At 45.6% G+C, this 19715-nt stretch overlaps 1 protein-coding gene across 5 annotated transcripts in view; it reads right to left on the reverse strand.

Annotated features, from left to right (window-relative positions):
• Positions 1 to 2373: 2373 nt before the first annotated feature.
• Positions 2374 to 19715, reverse strand: part of NR2C2 (nuclear receptor subfamily 2 group C member 2) — an 89230-nt gene continuing 71888 nt past the window's right edge. For 4 of the 5 annotated variants that reach the window (XM_032841652.1, XM_032841651.1, XM_032841654.1 and 1 more), the window contains 9 exons: positions 19203 to 19350; positions 18354 to 18447; positions 15009 to 15142; positions 13787 to 13964; positions 12530 to 12651; positions 11537 to 11676; positions 7375 to 7512; positions 6101 to 6206; positions 2374 to 3371 (listed from right to left, as the gene is read on the reverse strand). In XM_032841652.1, the coding sequence (XP_032697543.1) occupies positions 3197 to 3371; positions 6101 to 6206; positions 7375 to 7512; positions 11537 to 11676; positions 12530 to 12651; positions 13787 to 13964; positions 15009 to 15142; positions 18354 to 18447; positions 19203 to 19350 (1235 nt within the window). In that variant the 3' untranslated portion in view covers positions 2374 to 3196. The remainder of the gene's footprint in view (positions 3372 to 6100; positions 6207 to 7374; positions 7513 to 11536; positions 11677 to 12529; positions 12652 to 13786; positions 13965 to 15008; positions 15143 to 18353; positions 18448 to 19202; positions 19351 to 19715) is intronic. The other variant, XR_004380761.1, reaches the window with a different exon arrangement.

Consider the following 19715-nt stretch of genomic DNA (forward strand, 5'->3'; position numbering starts at 1 on the left):
ATAATGGTTACCCCCAACAGACACACATACAAACTGCAAATCAGAAGGGTGGAATAACTTGGAAAGTATCATTTGTTTGGGTAATCTGGACTTATTTCTAAGTCTCTTCCTGTCCTGTTTTATGATTCTATGTAATGACCTCCACAGTTTCAACATACAACTGTCTAGCATTTATCTGAGATACCACTGGAAAAGGGCCCAGTTCATCAAGAAGCACTGATGCGTACTGCCACCTCCTTTCACTAGTGGACCCCTCCTCAAAAGGGAGGAAGGGCCAGGCCAGCAGAAGGGACATGTGGGCAGGCTGTGTGCTGAAGAATCTGTTGTTGGCTTATTTCACTCAGACTCTCAGTAGAGGACTGGCCTTCCTTAACTAAATCTAGACTCACAGACTACAAATGAGGGATAAAAGCCTTGTGAAAGCTGAAACTCAGTATTTGCTAGGGACCTCTTTAAATTAAGTTCTGGACTTTGGGCTTCTCTTAACCAATCTGACAAGATGGGACGGACCTGCTATCAAAAAGTGTGAAATGATTTGGGGGGCAGCAAGAAATCAGCTTGTGTGAACATGATCTTCAGGGAAGGGCTACTTCACAGTAAGGCCAAGAGGATCTGGGAAACTAATGAGTGTTCAAGGCCAAAATGGTCCACTGCAATCTGCCACCATCAGCAAAGGGACTCAAGAGGCAGGACCAGGTCAGAATCAACAACCCTCTAAGCCAGACTGATTTTTCTCCAGGGCTGTCCTGCCAGGGTCCAGCACTCACTCACCCACATGTTCAGTTTTTCTGCAGGTTGTCACCTTTACTCCAAAATCCTTCAGCAGTGGTGTGGTTGGGACCTCAGTTGAGGTCTTGGTTAAGCTGTCCCAGTATCTAATGGCAACCTGAGTCTATAAGCTGAATGGACATAGGACTCCCAGGGCCACCCCCAGGAAGAAGGGGTGGGCCTTTTCCCCAACACCGAGAATCAGATCTAGGAGATGTGACATAGCATGTAATCCCAGAGAACTGCTGTGTGATCAATAGACACGCTTACATTAAAAAATGAAAAGAGCAGAAAAGAGGCAACTTGCTTGTAAGATGCATAAACACGGTTGAAAATAGCCTCTGCTAAAATCCTTCCTGAGCAGAAACGAAACAGACCTGCCCTAACTGCACTGTCCTGGCTTGTTTTTGTTTTTTGTTTTTTTTTCTTTTTTCCTTAATTTTGAAATTTAAATCAAATTTAGAAAACCAAAAATTTAAGCTGGCAAAATTAAAATTCTTTCCATCATTTTATAATGGGCGCCCTTACTGTTTACAAAATTTGCTTCCAAGACAAGAACTACAAATAATACACTTAAAAACAAATAGGATTTAGAAGTTGGGAGATACTGTCCCCACTTAATTCCCACTAGACTTTCACGAAGTGCTGCTAACGCTTCAGCATAGAGCATTGTTTGTCTTAAGGCAGTGCCTGGCCGGGCACCCACACAGCACATGAGGCCCCACCTCGATGGCCTGAGCCAGGCCGAGAGTGCCTGAGAGGCAGGGGGAAGTGCACTGGGATCTTTCTAGATACCATGTGATCGAAAGATCTGGGAGACGCAAATTTCACTTTAGCTGTTTTCTTAATCTGGGCTATACGGAAAGGAAATGAAGAATACCTGACCGGGTCTTGGACATGGCACTTTTCCCAAGCAGGAAATGCCCGCTGCTCGCATCCATGGGAATTTATGGGTCTCTTCTCTAGAGAGAACTTCCTTATAACTGCATTCTGTTCTTGGAAACGATGGTTGCTATAACTTAAGAGAAAGAAGATAACTTTGGGAGTTAAGGTTTTTTTTTTCCTGTTGTTCTTTTTTGTTGTTTTGTTTTTTAAGAGCAGGTAGCCTGCTTCTGCATCCATCACCTAAAATGCTCCAGGGTTCTTTGCTGGCACACTCCTGGGGGAATCAAAGTGCACGGTGTACCAGTACCACTCAGAGAACTGCCAACAGAAGTGCTGAGTCTGGAGACACTGTGGAAAACCCTGATATTTAAGGTCAACCGAGAAACCTTCCATTCAGCTGCACCACCACCGCCACCCTGGCCAGGCAGCAAAATCCTGCACTGCCCCCCACCTCCTGGCCCCAAATCCCCTCACAGCTCCGAGTGAGCTGCAGGAATACAGCCCTTCTCAAGGGGACGTCTGGAATGGAAACCCTGTGAGAAGGGAGCCTTTGTACTCCGTCTGAACAGCGAGCAACTGCTCCCGACTGCATTCAGGAATTACTGTTGGGTTCAAAATGCCCACCTTGCACTTTTTGGTCAGAAGGCTCTGTCTGCCCTGAGTGGTGGAGGTGATGTAGGGATGCTTTCAGTTGCTGCACGAACTGACTGGTTGTAATCCAATTCTGAGAACCAGTCACGAGAAGGAGCCCCGGGTTTGAAGGAGCCTGCGGATGCCCGTCACAGACCAGAACCAGAGGTCAGGGAAGCCGACAAGTGTCATCAACTCGAAAGCCGAGGAAGCTTCCAGTTCGGGTCACCACCAACTGTGCCTCCACACTCCCACTTACTGCATGATACAGATGAGCCACATTTTCATTCATTCATAGGAATTTAGTTCACCACCACCAATGTGTGCATAAAATTAGGAATGATGCCATCTCTTCTTAAACATAAATGATTGTCTCCTGTACCCTAGTGCGTTTTCACAGGAATTATTAGCATTTCGGCAAAAGACATAAACAGTTTTCCATTTGTCCTGCCCAAGGGCAAGATGTTGCTAACATTACGCATTGATAAGAAGTGCTTAGAAAGTGCTAATATTATTACCCTGGTAATTAGTAGCTATTAATTCCAAGGACATTTTTAATATATATACACACATACTGTTCTCTTAGGTTCTTTTAGTTTTGTTTAATACTAGTCTCTGACATTATAAAACTCTGTTTTTTGCCCTTTGAGAATTTCTAAATACAAATTGGGTTAAAAGATTGTTCCAAAATCTGCTTCATCAAAAGGCATTAAAACATTTCTTATGGCAGGAAAGGATCCTACTAGTCTTTTAGTTGCTACTGTCTGTGATTAACAGGTAAGAAGAAACCAGGTAGGAAATGGCTAACATACTGGAAATATTTGCACATACCAAAATACCATTACTTTATTTTCTCGGTCTCTGAGCAGTCCTGGAAGGATCCTTTTGCTTCTCGGCAGGCATGTGGTGCTCACTATAGGCTGGCTCCGGTGATCTGGCCGTTATACTCTGCTGTCTCCATCTTGAGGATGTAGGGGATTATGCTGTCTATTGACACATTGCCAATGAGACCGGTAAAAAAAAGTTCTTCTGTTATGTTGGAGCTCATCAGCCTGAGTGCTGGCAGGCGAACAAGAATCCGGGCCAATCTGTAAAAGGGAGGGTCCTTAGAGAAAGGGGATTCTTTGCCCTTCAGACTTCTCCCTGGACAGGCTCCTGGGACCTTGTCTGCTCTGCTTGGAATTAAACCAAACAAACTGAACTTTGATCTACCCCTTGTATTCAAAATTTCAACAGTTCCTCTTAATAGGAATTTATCAGGAGAGAAAAAAAAATCAAAACTAAGTATAAAGATGTCTGTACAAATGCGTCCTCATTTTAAACAATTCTCCCCTCTCCCACCAAGAAAGAAAAATTTGAAAATCAATAAAGGATAGGTTAAAATAAAGTGCGGTGTGTCTCCATGTAAAAGATCACTATAGACCCACTAAAAAGTATGAAGAAGATGTGTTATCACTGGTAAGGAAAGAAGTCCATGATGTACAGGTTGAATAAAAGCAGACTGGGAAGCAGCAAGCACAGCGCAGTCTCACTGTGCAGGTCTGTGACATGCATACAAAAGTACTCATGAGGAGGTTCACTAAAATGTTAATGGCTGGCCTCTGGGTTTGGGGACTTGGGAGTGCCTTTACTTATTAAAACTTCTTCTCTTCCGTATTCCCCTAATTCCCACTGTCGTATAGCGTTATACTTAAAAATAAAGCATTAGATTATCTTCAGTTTGTAAACACCCTGTGTGGTAGGGCACATGGTGACCCTGTCGTGGTGGGCCACAGACATTGTATCTGAAGCACGTGACTATGTTCCACAGCCAGTGCACAGAACCATGTGTGCAAGGATGTTCACCGCAGGGCCGGCCTGGAAATAACCTTCATTTTCATCAATGGGAAAGTGTTAAAGAAATTACAGCATTTCCTTAGCCACAAAAGATGAAGTTTGCTCAGCTGAACATTACATGAACAAAGGGTTACAAAATCTTACTTTGTATTTTATGATTCCAATTACATAAATATAAAAACACTTCTGGAAGGAAATGCATAAAACATTAACAGGTATCTATGAATGGTGGTATTTGTATGGACATTTTCATTTTACTTTCCAGAATGTTGTAATTTTTTCTACAGGAAACATTGGTTTTTAAAAGAGAATACATCTATTACGCAAGCAGCCTTCCAGCACCTTCTTCCATCTGTCCAGCCACTGTGGTCTTGCAGGACACACAAAGGTATAAGGGGACACCAGCACAGCCCTCTAAAACTGGGCTTTAGAGGCTGGCTGAGGTTTCTCTCAGCAGAGATGTAAACAGTGGGGCTAGAATGGGAGAGTATTTCAGGAGGAGCAAATAGTATGAGAAAAGGCATAAAGATGGGAAAAAGTAAAATAATGAATGCAGAAACAGATGTCCACCATCCTAGAGCCTTTTTTTTTGGGAACTTTGAGCCGTGTGAGAAAGCCTCCCTTCTCTCATTTTTGGTCCCAAAATCACTTGGCTGGCCACCTCCTCCATCCCTGGGTCCCTGACTAGGTTTTTTTTTTAGAAACACCTACTTTCAAAGGCCAGAGAGCTGCTGTTGTCATGATGACCCTAGTGTGTTGTGGCCCTGCTAGCAGCCACCAGAGGGGCATTTCCATGATCTTCTGACCATGGGCATGGCGTGGGAGTAGGCCCATGGCTTCTCAGACGACAGCTTGCCCACATATCTGGCTGGATGTATGAACTAGGTGTGGGTGCGTTACCTGGCAGTCCCAATCCCCTATGTTCTGAGGCTGAAATTATGAGAGTCATGGTGAGGTTTTCAGTGATTCCAGGAGAAAATGGATCCTGCTTTGGCAAAAGGTGTGTCTGGGTCATGGAATTGTGTTTAAGGCAGAGAACGTTCTCTGCCATCAGGGCCAGCCACAGGCCCCCTCCAGTCACACCACAGAAAGGGTCTTCCTAGGACCTGGGGCATTTTCATTCCACGGGGTACCTATGGACTGAGGTCAGTGAAGGCAACACAAATAAAGAAGTTGGGGCCATGTATCTTCCTGGTCAGTTCTGATCAAGGGTTTACTTTGAAGGAAGCCGGCAAGGAAATACTAGTTTGCCTGATGTGAGCTCGGTAACTCATGTAGCTTCTAGTGGGTTGGAAGTGGTCATGATCAAAGAGCTCCTCCACTCTTTGCCTGAAAAGCCTGCCGGGCCTTCTACTTTAATTGAGAACAACTTTCCTATTGAGATTTGCATGAGAAAGGCTCCTGTGTGTATGTATACATACATATCTATGTGTATATGTACACATACATTTGTTGCCCAACCATTACAAATACTACAAATTAACTTTTTGCCCAAATAAAGGGACTTAAGAAAATCAATTACCTGAGGGCAAAATTACTATTTTCTATAGCCCACTCACTCATCTGTAGAGGTCAGGTTTGGCTTCTGTCAATGCAAACTCTTCTGTGAAGGATGCTGGCTCTACCTCTTAAGCGGATGCAGGCCAGAGGGGCAGGAGGCTGCTCTTCCGGGCAAGGGCATCCCTGTCAGCCCCCGAGGAAATCACACAGGAATGACTCCAACCCCTCATCGTGTTATGGAAGAGCAGCCCAAGGTCTTGCCCACTGTTTACCAGCAACACTGGAATGGCCCAGGATTCCGGACCCTCCCACCTAGCACTTTCCAGAGTTACCACCCATGAAATGCAGGAATTAGAATGTGATCAAAAGGAGGCTCTCCCAGCCTGCCAGGGGTGGGAAGGCTGCCAATTTAGATTTGCAGGTAGGCTGCAGCTGCGCTCCTTCCTGCCCCACAGGGAGACCGTCTATCTGTGTGCCTCACCGGTAGGTATCTTCCGAGTAGGTTTTCTGAACATAGTCCTGCAATTCCATCTGTGCCTTTTCTTGGAATTTTTCAATCTGGCTTGTGCTGGTCAAACCTGGGTGATCTGAAAAAAGAAAAGTGCCCCCAGATTGCCCCATGTATTTGGAAAGTCTCACTTGGCAGACTTCTTAGTACTTATTTTTAGTTAAACCTCTGACAAATTTCTCAAGTACAGTATAGACTGAACCCTGAAGGGGGGTCTGGTTTGGATATTACTGCTAAAACACTGGCTTTTGCTCTGTACTTGGCCAAGGCCTGAAGGTTACAAGGAGGGGGCTGGGCTCCTCAGTGGTCACACCAGCCTCAGCAGCCCCACCTGGCTTGCTTTTGGACACCTGGCTTCCTTCCACTTGAGAAAACAGAGTTTTAGAACTATCACCCAAGATTACAAATGATCCTTTACCTCCTACATATTTAATCACAGAATTTGTCCCATTTATATTGGCTATTTTGTTGTTCATGAGTGGATGGCTGGGGAGGAAGGGAGGGTTAAGCTGTGTCCAAACCCCGCTATCAAGGACAGCAGTCAGGACAAGAGCCAGCCTTAGTGACCTCTGGAGGTTTAGCGAGAACAGATGAGAGGGGGCAGTGAGGCCAGCTGGACAGTCCTGCCTCTTCTTCAGGTGCTAACCTACAGGGACAGCTGAACTTGGGCACTTTGAGTCTCTACTGGAGGACATACGCTAACAGCCTGAAAACTGGCAAAAAGGAAAGCAAAAGAAATCAAAACAAAACAAAAAAAGGACACTGAGGGGGTGCCTGGGTGGCTCAGATGGCTGGGCATCTGCCTTTGGCTTAGGTCATGACCTCTGGGTCCTGGGATTGAGACCCATGTGGGGTTCCCTGCTAGGCAAAGAGCCTGCTTCCCCCTTCCCCCTGCCTCTCTCCTCCGCTCATGCTGTCTAAAATGAAAAAAGAAAAAAGAAAAGAAAAATGGACACTGGATGGTAGTGTACTCTATTTGGTATGCCAAAGTCTTATTTGGACAATGGTTTAAATTAGGATACAGAATAAATCTATTCAACATATGAAGTCACCAGGCACCATGGCATATGTTTTTGGGACTATAAAGGTAGCAATTTAAAAGAACGTATGTGTTTATGTTGGCTAGCAAAGCACACCTATTAGGAGAACATTTGGTTACAATCTGGCTGATGACTTGACAACAGGTTCATGTTCAGAAATACCAGTAGACAGGTGGAAAACTTCTGAGTCCCCGCCACATATCTTACCGGGACTAAAGAGAACTATAGCTTTAAGGTATGCATACTCATAGCCATCTATATCCAACTTCGCCATACTGTTACAGAACTCCTGAAGCTTCCAGATGTGCTCCATGACTTGCTTTATCCGGTCTCCAGAAAGTTTATCTAGAAATGAACATCACAGAACCCCCTGAGAAAGGCTGGTAAGAACAATAACATTAGCTTCTTCGAGGAGCCACAGATTGAAAGAGAAAATTATTTTCCTTTTTAACGGAAAACCAGTTACCTTAAGATGGTTAAGAGCCTCATTTTCCAGGTGAAGGTGAAGTGACAACAGGTATACCCAAATGCCACTCTGCCATATATTCTATCTCAGCAACAAACTCCTAGACCATCGATTCTCCCTGGCCCTACCTTTGGCAGAGCCTGTAGGTACAAACTGATAATCCCCCACCCCCTTTTTTTAAAGATTTTATTTATTTATTTATTTGACAGAGAGAGAGATCACAAGTAGGCAGAGAGGCAGGCAGAGAGAGGGGGGAAGCAGGCTCCCTGCTGAGCAGAAAGCCCGATGTGGGGCTCGATCCCAGGACCCTGGAATCATGACTTGAGCCGAAGGCAGAGGCTTTAACCCACTGAGCCACCCAGGCGCCCCGTTGATAATCCCTTTTATTCTGTGCTTAAGACTGGTAAATAGATTCTTAGCATTGTCAGGCTAAGTTTATGCAGGCATTTAATAAAGGTTTATGGACCTGATCATTAAATGCTGACATTTTTTTAGCTGTGGAAACAATTTTATATGTTATCTGTTTTAATCTTCCTGACAACATTTCCTGAAGATATTGGTATTATCACATGCAGTTAAAAGATAAAGGATAATCCAGGATCTATAAAGAACTTCTCAAACTCAACACACACAAAACAGATAATCATGTCAAAAAATGGGCAGAAGACATTAACAGACACTTCTCCAATGAAGACATACAAATGGCTATCAGACACATGAAAAAATGTTCATCATCACTAGCTATCAGGAAGATTCAAATTAAAACCACATTGAGATACCACCTTACACCAGTTAGAATGGCCAAAATTAGCAAGACAGGAAACATGTGTTGGAGAGGATGTGGAGAAAGGGGAACCCTCTTACAGTGCTGGTGGGAATGCAAGTTGGTGCAGCCACTTTGGAGAACAGTGTGGAGATTCCTCAAGAAATTAAAAATAGAGCTTCCCTATGACCCTGCAATTGCATTACTGGGTATTTACCCCAAAGATACAGATGTAGTGAAAAGAAGGACCACCTGTACCCCAATGTTTATAGTAGCAATGTCCACAATCGCCAAACTGTGGAAAGAACCAAGATGCCCTTCAATGGACGAATGGATAAGGAAGATGTGGTCCATATACACTATGAAGTATTATGCCTCCATCAGAAAGGATGAATACCCAACTTTTGTAGCAACGTGGACGGGACTGGAAGAGATTATGCTGAGTGAAATAAGTCAAGCAAAGAGAGTCAACTATCGTATGGTTTCACTTATTTGTGGAGCATAAAAAATAACATGGAGGACATGGGGAGATGGAGAGGAGAAGGGAGTTGAGGGAAATTGGAGGGGGAGATGAACCATGAGAGACTATGGACTCTGAAAAACAATCTGAGGGTTTTGAAGGGGCAGGGGGGTGGGAGGTTGGGGGAGCCAGGTGGTGGGTATTAGGGAGGGCACATACGGCATAGAGCACTGGGTGTGGTGCATAAACAATGAATTCTGTTATGCTGGGGAAAAAAAAAAAGATAAAGGATAATTAAGGGGTGCCTGGGTGGCTCAGTCGGTTAAGCATCTGACTCTTTGATTTTGGCTCAGGTCATGATCTCAGGGTGGTGAGATCAAGCCGTGTTGGGCTCCTTGCTGGGTGTGGAGCCTGCTTAAAATTCTCAGGGGGAAAAAAAAAGAAAAAAGAAAAAAGAAAGATTCTCTCTCTGCCCCTCCTCCCCCACTCTCTCCCTAAATAAATAAATAATAACTAATTCTCATTTGTGAACAAATCTAACTTATATATAACAAAAATCTAACATATATAACAAAATGTTATAGGGTTTAAAAAAAAATCACTTTTAGGGACGCCTGGGTGGCTCAGTCCGTTGAGCATCTGCCTTCGGCTCAGGTCATGATCCCAGGCTCCTGGGATCCAGTCCCACATCGGGCTCCCTGCTCAGTGGGGAGCCTGCTTCTCCCTCTCCCTCTGCCTGCTGCTCCCCCTGCTTGGACTCTGACAAATATATAAAATCTTTAAAAAAGTGTAAATTAAAAAAATCACTTTTATATTACTATTCCAAAAAAGTATTAGACAAAGTTATAACTATTCACTTGAATCGTAGATAATCAAACATCTCGAATGCTTAGTTAAAAGTGTAGCAGCTGCAATTCAGCATCAAGTATTAGTCCTGAATCCTGGGCATGCTGCCTTGAGACCATGTCTTTGGTTCACTCTAGACTCAGAGGACGTGGATAGACTGCACTGGCTACCTCCTGGTCCAGATGCAGTTGGGACTAGGCCGCCAGACATTAGATGGTTGCCACAGATCTTTCTAGAAGACAGTCACTTGTTCATTCATGAGAGCAAGTGCGTGAGGCAACTATGTTCTGGACTAGGGGTCTGTGTGGCCCAAGTTTGTGTTCAGCTCTTCCACTTGCTGTTTCACTTGGGGAAAACCAGGGACCTAACTGCACACAATCCCTTTAGGGCTCTGAGAATTTGTTACAGAGGAAAGGGTAACCCATTGTGAGAACAGAAAATATGTATTGGTCTCTGACCCCGGTTCCTGACACAGAGCTCTCAAAGTCCTTGTAATTTCTAAGTGATAAGAGCATTAGCAGCATCTGTTGGTCTAATATATATATATATATTTTTTAAGATTTTATTTATTTATTTGACAGATAGAGATCACAAGTAGACAGAGAGGCAGGCAGAGAGAGAAGGGGAAGCAGGCTCCCCGCTGAGCAGAGAGCCCGATACGGGGCTCGATCCCAGGACCCTGGGATCATGACCCGAGCCGAAGGCAGAGGCTTTAACCCACTGAGCCACCCAGGCGCCCCTAATACTTGTTTTTGACCTTATCACTGACAAAGAGCTCCTCCAACCCTTGTAAATTTCTAAGTGTTAAGAGGACTGGGAGCATATTTTGTTCCACTGAGGTATCTCTGGGTGGGACCCCTAATGGCCCCCGGGGAGAAAAGGAACGCTCAGAAGCTTGGCATTTCCAGCTCTATCCCTCATCATCCAGAGAGGGGAGAGGGGCTAGAAATGGAATGAATGATGGATGGAGTTCAGAGAGCTTCCAGGTTGGTGAACACACACACACACACACAGCAAGAGTGAAGCACCTCAAGTCCACAGGGACAAAGGCTCCTGTGCTTGAGACTCTCCTAGACCTCACCCCATAGAGCTCTTCATTTGGCCGTTCATCTGTATCCTCTATCCTTGAGTTCTGTGAGCTGTGCTAGTGAATTAATCCAACCCAAGGGCTGCTACAACCTCCAGTTTATATAGCAGGTTAGTCAGAAGCACAAGTGATAGTCTGGATACGTGTGTGTGTGTGTGTGTGTGTGTGTGTGTGTGTGTGTGTTGGGGGGAGGATCTTGTGGGACTGAGCCCTTAACCTGTGGGATCTGACACTGACACTATGTCTGACAGTGACAGAATTGAGTTAAATTATTGGATACCCAGCTGGTATCTCAGAGAAGTGCCTGTTGTGGGGAAAACACCCACCACACTGGTGACCACATGTGTCAGAAGTGTTCTGTGTGAGTAGTAAAGAAGACACGCAGGGAAGAGAAACACAGTAGGTAAGAACTGTATTTTTCTTTCACCCACACAAGTGAAAAACTACAACTTCTTCCATTTATAACCATCAATCAAGATGAAAGTATAAGCTGTGATTACTCTGAAAACATCACTAAATGCCTATGTATCAGGAAGCTGGCAACTTTTCCAATTATCTTTTTTTCCCCTTTCATATTCCTTATATGAAGACAGTCAAGTGGGAATTTAAATGTTCTCACTGGTGAAGACCTCAGGACTTCAAAGTTAAGCTATGCTCAGCATGTGGAAGCTGTGGGATGCCGCAGCTGGCTAGTTCGCAAGGGGCCGGCCTGAACCGAGACACAATCCCCCACAGCCCCAGCCCTACCTTCCTGGATGCTGTTCTGCAGGTGGTTGACAATGGCTGCCAGGATAGTGGAGAGACTCATGACCTGGGCACACTGGGCCAGGCCAAGGGTGAAGAGCTCGTTCCAGCAGGCCCGCACCAGGCTGGTGTTGCAGTCCTGCCTGGGGACACAAGGTTGGAGTGGGTGTAGGTACATGCTGGTATTCTCCTGGTCCCAGCTTGCCCCAAACAAGTAGATTCAACAAATATTTCTTGAAAGTCTATGATAAGTCATTTTTGGATCATTCTCCAGAAACACCACTGTCTGTGAATCTCTTAACTAAAGTCCCTCTGAGGATAAACTATTTTCTTAACAAAGACACTTTAGACACTTTAAATTCAGTAATGAGAAATCGAAATGGGTATACTAAAGTGTCATCTCCTATAGCCTTCTAAACCCACAGTAGCCCTGGTATGGCTGTCAGGAGATGCTGCAGCAATCCAAAGGCTAGGAGCCGAGCGTGGTCTCTGAAGGGGGCTGGGAGACACAGCCTGAACCTATGCTCGAGAACAGAGGGCCTGCAAACGCTGCAGGGGAGGAGCTGGCACTGGAGCACAGAGGAAGGGGCCAGCCACGTCAGCTTTCAGCCCTGCCTTGGAGGATCTACAACCAGGATGGCCTGGTTGGTGCCCTGTGAACGGTATGACCTTATCTGAGAAGCCCCCAGACGCAGTTTCACTCTACTTGTCTCAAGATTTCAGATGACTCCTGCCTTCTGTTCCACTCGATCCCTGGCTCTTAGCACCAAGTCCTCAGCATATGGAGAAGGCCTAAGAAAAGTCTGAGGAACATTGAAGCACTGGCAGCCATGGTCCTCTGCTCCCAGTCCACGGAGTATATTTAATACAAAAATCAGCATCACTGGAGCAAGATGATAGGTACAAACTAGAAGGGTCCTCAGATACCTTCCAGGCCATTCCTAACAAAGGGAAGACTTTTGCTAAAGGATACACACAGAGAAAAAGGCCACTTACCCAAGTGCCTGAAAGGCTGGGATTGACCTGGCCCAGTGCATGGAGAGGAAAAGCAGGCGGGATGCTGACTCGCAGATGTAGTGCACATTGAGGTACTCTGGCATCGGGCTAGGCATCGTGAGCTGGAGAAGGGGAGGCACACAGCACAGGAGGTGACGGAGACAGGGCATGGCTTTGTCTGTCAATGTGAACTGCTGTCGTGTCTCAACAGAGAGCCTAAATTGTGGTGACCTCTGATGCTGAAGTTCTGGGCAGATCCCCCGATGAAGCCTGCGTCCTCTGCAGCAGGGGGCTGGCACCAATGCCCAGTGCTCCCTGGCCCAGTGGACTAGGCTCTCGTGGCCCTTGCAATGTGGTCAATGATGCTGACCTCCCAGGTCACTCACATAAAGACATACTTTTCAACTCTTGCCTCAGCTAAATCGGTATTTCTTCTAAGGCAATTCTACTTTGAGCCATAGGTTAAAATCTAAATTAAATCAGGGACAGGGGTCAACTTCACAGCTAGTAGGCATCTGGCAGGTGGTGGGAGCTGAGCAGAATTCTATGCGGTGGGAGGCTGAGATCCCACCACCGAATGTTCAGGACTGGGCTCTCGAGCTCCATTCTCCAGAAGGGGAATTAATGCCTTTGATGCTGGAATCCCATTGATGACCTATATTCTTGGCACTGGTGGGCAACTATGAGCAGAGACCCAGTCTTAAATGATTGGTTAGGCCTCTATAGTAGAGAACACAGAGGGAACAGTCTGTAGCCCTAGAAATCGAGAGGGCTTTGGGGAACGTGGGAGTGTGTTTCTGAAGTGAGGCCAGTGAAGGAGCATGTGGGGAAGACTAACATCCTTCTTTAAGGAGACAGGAGATCTGTTTTCTGTGGCTCAAGACAGCAAGCAGTCAGGACCAGCAGTCAGGGAACGAGGGCTGGCTGCCTGCATGCTGGAGCAGACATGTGCCTGTCTGAGCCTATGCTGGAGCCCGGCCGTCTCGGAAAGCAGAGGAGGCAGAGCAGTCCACTAAAAGCCCTTGCTGGGTGGCACCATGCCGGCCCCTCCTGGCAAGGATAGGCCACGCCTGCTTCAGGGTGTTACCTTCAGAGCCAAAACACTATGAGCAAAACACAAGTGACAATTCTTTCTAATGAGAATAGTGTTCTGGCACACAAGGTCTGGATCCAAACAAAAGCCAACAATATGAAAGATTTTAGCTTCAAACTGCAGGCTGGGGAGGCTGAGGCATGTGGCTGACTGAAACCACTCACCTTAAATGTGACATGAGTGTCTGAAAGGAGGGGCCCTTCGACCTCAATGATGGGTGTGGACTGGTCTCTGCTGATCACGTGGATGCCTCCTCCTCCACTGGCGTCTATCCCATCTGCTAGGCTTGGAGGTGAGGAGCTGTCTGTGGTATTAAGTGCTTTAGCTAAGGTATCAAATGCCCTGTGAGCAAAAATGAAGCAGGCAGTATTGTAAATCCACAGTTTTAGGAGGAACAGAAGAATTCTAGCTGATCTAGAATTACCTAGATCTAGAGAAACAATGCAATGGGGAAAAGATCATTCAAGTCTATCTGCTGGGGGACACGATAACGAGAGCTTCTGAGGATAAATATATCGCTTAGTACCCGTGATCTACACATCATCACAGGTACTAAGCGATATATTATTTATTTTCACACATAATTTCCGTTTTTCACAACTACTCTCCAAGGTAGAACCCTCTGCATTTTACAGATGTGAAAGCTGAGGCGTAGAGATGTTAAATAACTTTTCCAAGACCAACCATCCAGTAAGCAGTGGAACCAGAACTCTACCTAACTCAAATCCCATTCTCTTTCCATTGGATCTAGATCTTAATTTTGCTATCAGACCTCAAGAGAATTATGAGGACCGGGGTGTTCCTGTGGCCTCCAGCTGTGCATCTGCCCAGCCTGGCAAGACAGGAAAGAGTGGCCAGTCCCGCAGGGAAAGGGACAAACATGAGAGCTGGGCGGTGGGGAAGAAATGACGTCTGCAGCCAGTTACTCGTGTCTGAGACCAGCTAATGCCATCTGTCAGCAACACCCTGAAAGACTAAAGCTCTAGACTATTTGGAAAAAAATATACATGAGAAAAACAGGCTAAAACAGAAATGGGAAAGGAGATGAACTATTAATGTTTAATCAAAATAAAGACTGATACAAGTCACACCTGTCTACTGAAGGGTTTTCCCTGCTTCCACTGAGTCACTCCGTCTCCTTTTTCATTGTTTGGAATGAAAAACAGTTTTGATTGTTTCATATCACATAATATAAATGGGTCCATGTTCCCATAGTTACAATGTTAGAAAGAAGACAGGCGAGCAGGAACACGGTGACGACTTTACAATCCCTGATTCAATACGGGGGTGGGGGGGGGGGGGGGGGGTGAGACTGCCGCCGCCCGCCCTCAGGCAGCGACAGAGCGTGGGCCTCACTGGGGCGCCGCCACACTCACGGCACCGTACCGGGTAATTTCACTCGCAGACTGGTCCTCCGGCTGCATTTCCGAAGCATCACCATTGTTCAGGGATTCACTTAAGTTGGCAAGGGAGGTTACTACATTTGCCAGCGTGCCCAGAGCTCCCTGGCTTGTTTCAGCCTATTAAACACAAAATAAGAACATTAAAGATGAACACAAACACACACACAAAGGGCTCTCAGGCCAATGAAGGTATAGTGTTAGTTTAAAAACAGCTTCTATGGGGTGTGACCTTAACAGGGCAGGAGTGGGGGGAGATCTTTTTGGTGATGGAAGAGTTATGTGTCTTGATTGTGGTGGTAGTTACACAAATGTACACATAATAAGGTAATGCAACAAAAACAGACAAATTGGATGCCACCAAAATTTAAACTTTTGTGCTTTAAAAGGTATTAAGAAAGTTAAACGGGATGCCTGGCTGGCTCAGTCAGTGAAATGTGCAGACTCTTGATTTTGGGGTTGTGAGTTAGAGCCCCACGTTGGGTGGAGAGATGGCTTAAATATAAAATCTTAAAAAAAAAAAAAAAAAAGGCTATTAAGAAAGTAAAAAGACAACCCCTCCCCTTTCCACACACAAAAGACAACTCACAGAATAGGAGGTATTTGCTTGCAAATCATTCATCTTAATAATGGTTTAGTAACCAGACTAACTCTTATAGCTCAGTAATAAAAAGACAAATGAGTTTTTAAAAAATGGGCCAAGGATTTAAACCGGCATTTCTTCAAAAAGGATATACAACTGGCCAGTAAGTACATGAAAGGATGTTCAACATCACTGGAAATGCAAATCAAAACCACAATGAGATACCATCTCACACCCAACAGGATGGTTATAACCAAGAAGACAATAATAACAGGTGTTGGGAGGACGTGGAGAAAGTGGACCCTCACACACTGCTGAAGGGAATGTGAAATGGTGCAGCTGCTGTGGAAAATGGTCTGGCAGCTCCTCAAACAGTTTAAACACAGAGTTACTGTATGACCAGCCATTCCACTCCTAGGTACATACATAAGGGAAATCGAAATGTACCTCCACAAAAAACTTGGTCCAAATGTTTGTAGCAGCACTATTCATAATAGACAAAAGGTAGAAACAACCCAAATGTTCATCAGCTGATGAATGGATAAATAAAATACAGCTGAGCCGTTCAATGGCTTAGTATCTGGCAATAAGAAGGAATAAAATGCTGACACATGCCACAACATGGATGAACCTCGAAAACATTATGTCAAGAGAAAAAGTTAAGTCACCAAAAGCCAAATATTGTAAGATTCCCTTTATATGAAATGTCCAGAATTGACAAAACCATAGTCAGAAAGGAGAGTAGCAGTTGGCGTGGGCTGGAGTAGGGGGAGGGGGGAGTGAAAGCTTAACTGGTACAGGGTTTCTTTTTGGGGTGATGAAAATATTCTAGAATCAGGCCGTGGTGATGGTTATACAGCCTTGTGAATATACTAAAACCACTGAACTGTGCACGGAAAGTGTGAGTTTTCTGGTAAATGAACTGTATCTCAATAAAAAAAGAGGAAAGCCAAAGACATATAGACACAAGTGTCTGTTGTGTCTAGATCATGAAAGTGAAAAACTAGAACAGTGGAAGAGACCCTAAGCACAGCACTGTTTCATAAACCCCAGAACCACCACGGAACAGAACACGGTGCAGATGCTAAAAGATGTGGGCCATCACGACGGAGGGACACATGGCAGGAATGGGAGTGAAGTGAGAAAAGACAAAGACCAGGTGGCCCGCACCGTGAGGGTGTCGTGTCCTGGGTGTTGCGCTGCGCGGCAGGCCTGCTGCAAAAATGGCCGGGGGCGCCCGTAGAAAGGTGGCATGGGATCTCTGTGAGACTCTGTATTTAGTCCAAGCACACTGTTTTGAATTTTAATGATTTCAAAGTCGATGGCTGAAACACAGCTTCTGAAAAGAGCTATCTTTAGGTGCTCTGTCTATCCTATCATAACAACCTCCTGGGGTGGGTCTGGTCACGTCCACAGCACAGAGGCAGGAACGGGGTGGAGCACATGTCGGACTCTGCGGCAGCTTTCTCTTCACTACTACTTACATAGCACACGGTGTCTGTCCCTTCTCTTCCATCCAGTGACCACGACTAACTCCTCACTTAAGGAGAGCTCCCTGCACGCTGCCAGCCTTAGGAAAGGAACTTACTCTAGTTCCCCTGCGCCACCGTGTGGCGGCACCAAGGGAAGCAGTGATGGAGGAAAGCGGGCGAATGGCTACCAAGAGCGGCGCTGGGCTCTGGACCCAGGACCTGCCGACTCTGGAGTCTCTCGGTTCTTAGTCTCGGTCTCGGCGTGGATGGCACAGCAGAAGAGCTGCTGTGAAATCCTTTGGTAATCAGGTCTTAAGGTTATTCGGGCCTTCCTTTCAGGCTTCTGGTTTCCCTCTATCCCACTAGGCACCCATCACTGTCCTGAGTGTCAACTTGACAGCAGCAAACCAGGTGTGATGGCCATGTCGCATGCAGCACTAGGGCCCAAAGACAGGAAGCTCAAGGCCCAGCCTCAGGACCACAGGATGGAGGGCCCTGATGCCCTTCTTTCCCAAGACAGGCTGTTCTCATGTACTGAGTGGGTACAGCGATGTGCACGTGAATGGACTGGAAGGAAGCCTGTGGGTAGGGCCGCTCTGGCTCTCAGGGCAGTGAGCAGCTCCGCCAGCTGAGATGAGAGATATAATCCATTTTCTTGCCTGGATAAAACCCCTGTCCTTAGTTATCTTCATGGGGATTAGCCAGCTATCTCTCTCCTGGATTGACAAACACCTCTGTTCACAATATGTTAAATTCCCTATGGCTGATTTGTTCTTAGTTTTGCAAATTGTCAGAATCCTGACTAAACTTCCTCCTGCAGATCAACTAATTAAAAAGAATGGGGTGGGGGTGGATAATGTAACACTGTGTGTCAACCATACGTCGATTAAAAAAAAAAAAGATGAACTAGGGGCTTTTGCAAAAGGCCATCTGAGGATAAGCAGCCATTTCCCCAGCACACCTGTAGTTTGCTAATGTGTGTACTGGGGTGGGGTGGGGGTGGTTATCGAGACGAGAGCCACTGAGTTTTCACCAAACTGAACTCTAGACCCTGACATGTAATAATGACTATAACCAGCCAGCCCTGAGTTTCTGAAAAGCTGTCAACATTCCTAAAACAAACCATAGGATGGCTATATAAGAAGAAGTAAACAGAGATGCAAAAGGCCAAGCTAGCAAGGTAGTCTCAGAAGCCAAGAACGGAGGGGCACACATTCAAAGAAGCAGTCTGCACTGCAACACAGAGGTGGAGGAGAGAGTAAGTAGAGAACATCACCTTGGAATCCGTGGCCAGGAGAACTGTACCATCCTCACGTATCAGAGGCTGCTGGATGTTCACAAGCATCCCTGGATCAAGAAGACCTGTTTGTCTATTTAAGACATAAAGAAACCCAGAGTAGCTTCCAACATTTAACACACAGTATGATCACACTGCATTGCTCTGTCCCTTCTACAGCCGCAAAGCTGCCTGAATAGCAGAAAAGCTCTAACTCGACTCAGTTATCGAGTGACTAAACCATCACCCCTTCTCTCTAGAATGAGATGAGGCACAAAGCTGGGCCTACAGCCTGAGACAGGATGCCACACAGATACACATCCCCTTGGCTTCCACGCTGACCACAGACTGTAGCCGCTTTGTTAAATAAAGCCAATGTGATCTTCAGAATATCACCAAGAATCCTCAACTCTAGTTCTTGCTAGGATACAGTTTGGATTTCTTGTTTTCCCTTTCTGTAATGAAGTTCAATAGATTACATGGAAAAAAAAAAAAAACAAAAAACATAGACGTCAACTTGTGTTAACTCTTCACATTATTTGGGACTACCCTGGGACTTGGGCCTTTTGTCTATACTGCAGAAAAACCCCATCTTGAATTGCAGAGCAACATATGAATAACTACAGGACACAACCTGAGACCCCCAGGCAGGAGAAAAACCCCATCTTCAGGTCCATCCACAGGTGTGACTGGAGCAGCTCCGAAAAGGGGCGAATGAAGCAAGACAAAGCTGAAGGCTGGGACAGTGGGGAGGGAGCCACATAAACTCCTTCCAAGGAACATCCAGGCCTCCTCTGATCAGCTCAAAGGCTGATGGTAGTGTTGCCCTTTGTCAAAACAGAGACTGACCTTGCTCCATCTTTATCTGCCACAAATGTGGGAGTGGCTATCAGAGGACTTCTCAGGTCCTTCCGGATATAGATTTTCTCAGTTGAAGCAGCACAATTGCTTGGTTTCTCCCGTTGTACATCAAAGGGCTTCCGTTCACTCTGCACAGCTTAAATCACAACATAAATATTCATGTTTAGATGAAGAAGTCATTACAAATTACATCCTTCATAGTAAAGTCTTCCTTAGTAAGTCTGCTACTATAGGGATGATAAACTCTGGTGCGAGACACATCCAGCTCAATTTTCAGAGGGCTTTTTAGCCAAAGGGAAGAAAAGCTCAAAGCCAAACAAGGCCACTCGAAGTCTAAAGAGTGCAAACTCACTGCCTGCTAAGAAACTTCAGCATGGCCTTGTGGGGGGTCCACACGGAGCTCTCCTGGTTTTCACTTTTTGTTGCTCACAAAAGGCACTTTCCAGGAAGGGAAATCTTTATCCATCTTTTTTTTTTTTTTAAGATTTTATTTATTTATTT

This window comes from Lontra canadensis, unplaced genomic scaffold (assembly GCF_010015895.1).
Source record: "Lontra canadensis isolate GAN:19392208 unplaced genomic scaffold, GSC_riverotter_1.0 scaffold124, whole genome shotgun sequence".
In the NCBI taxonomy this organism is placed as follows: domain Eukaryota; kingdom Metazoa; phylum Chordata; class Mammalia; order Carnivora; family Mustelidae; genus Lontra; species Lontra canadensis.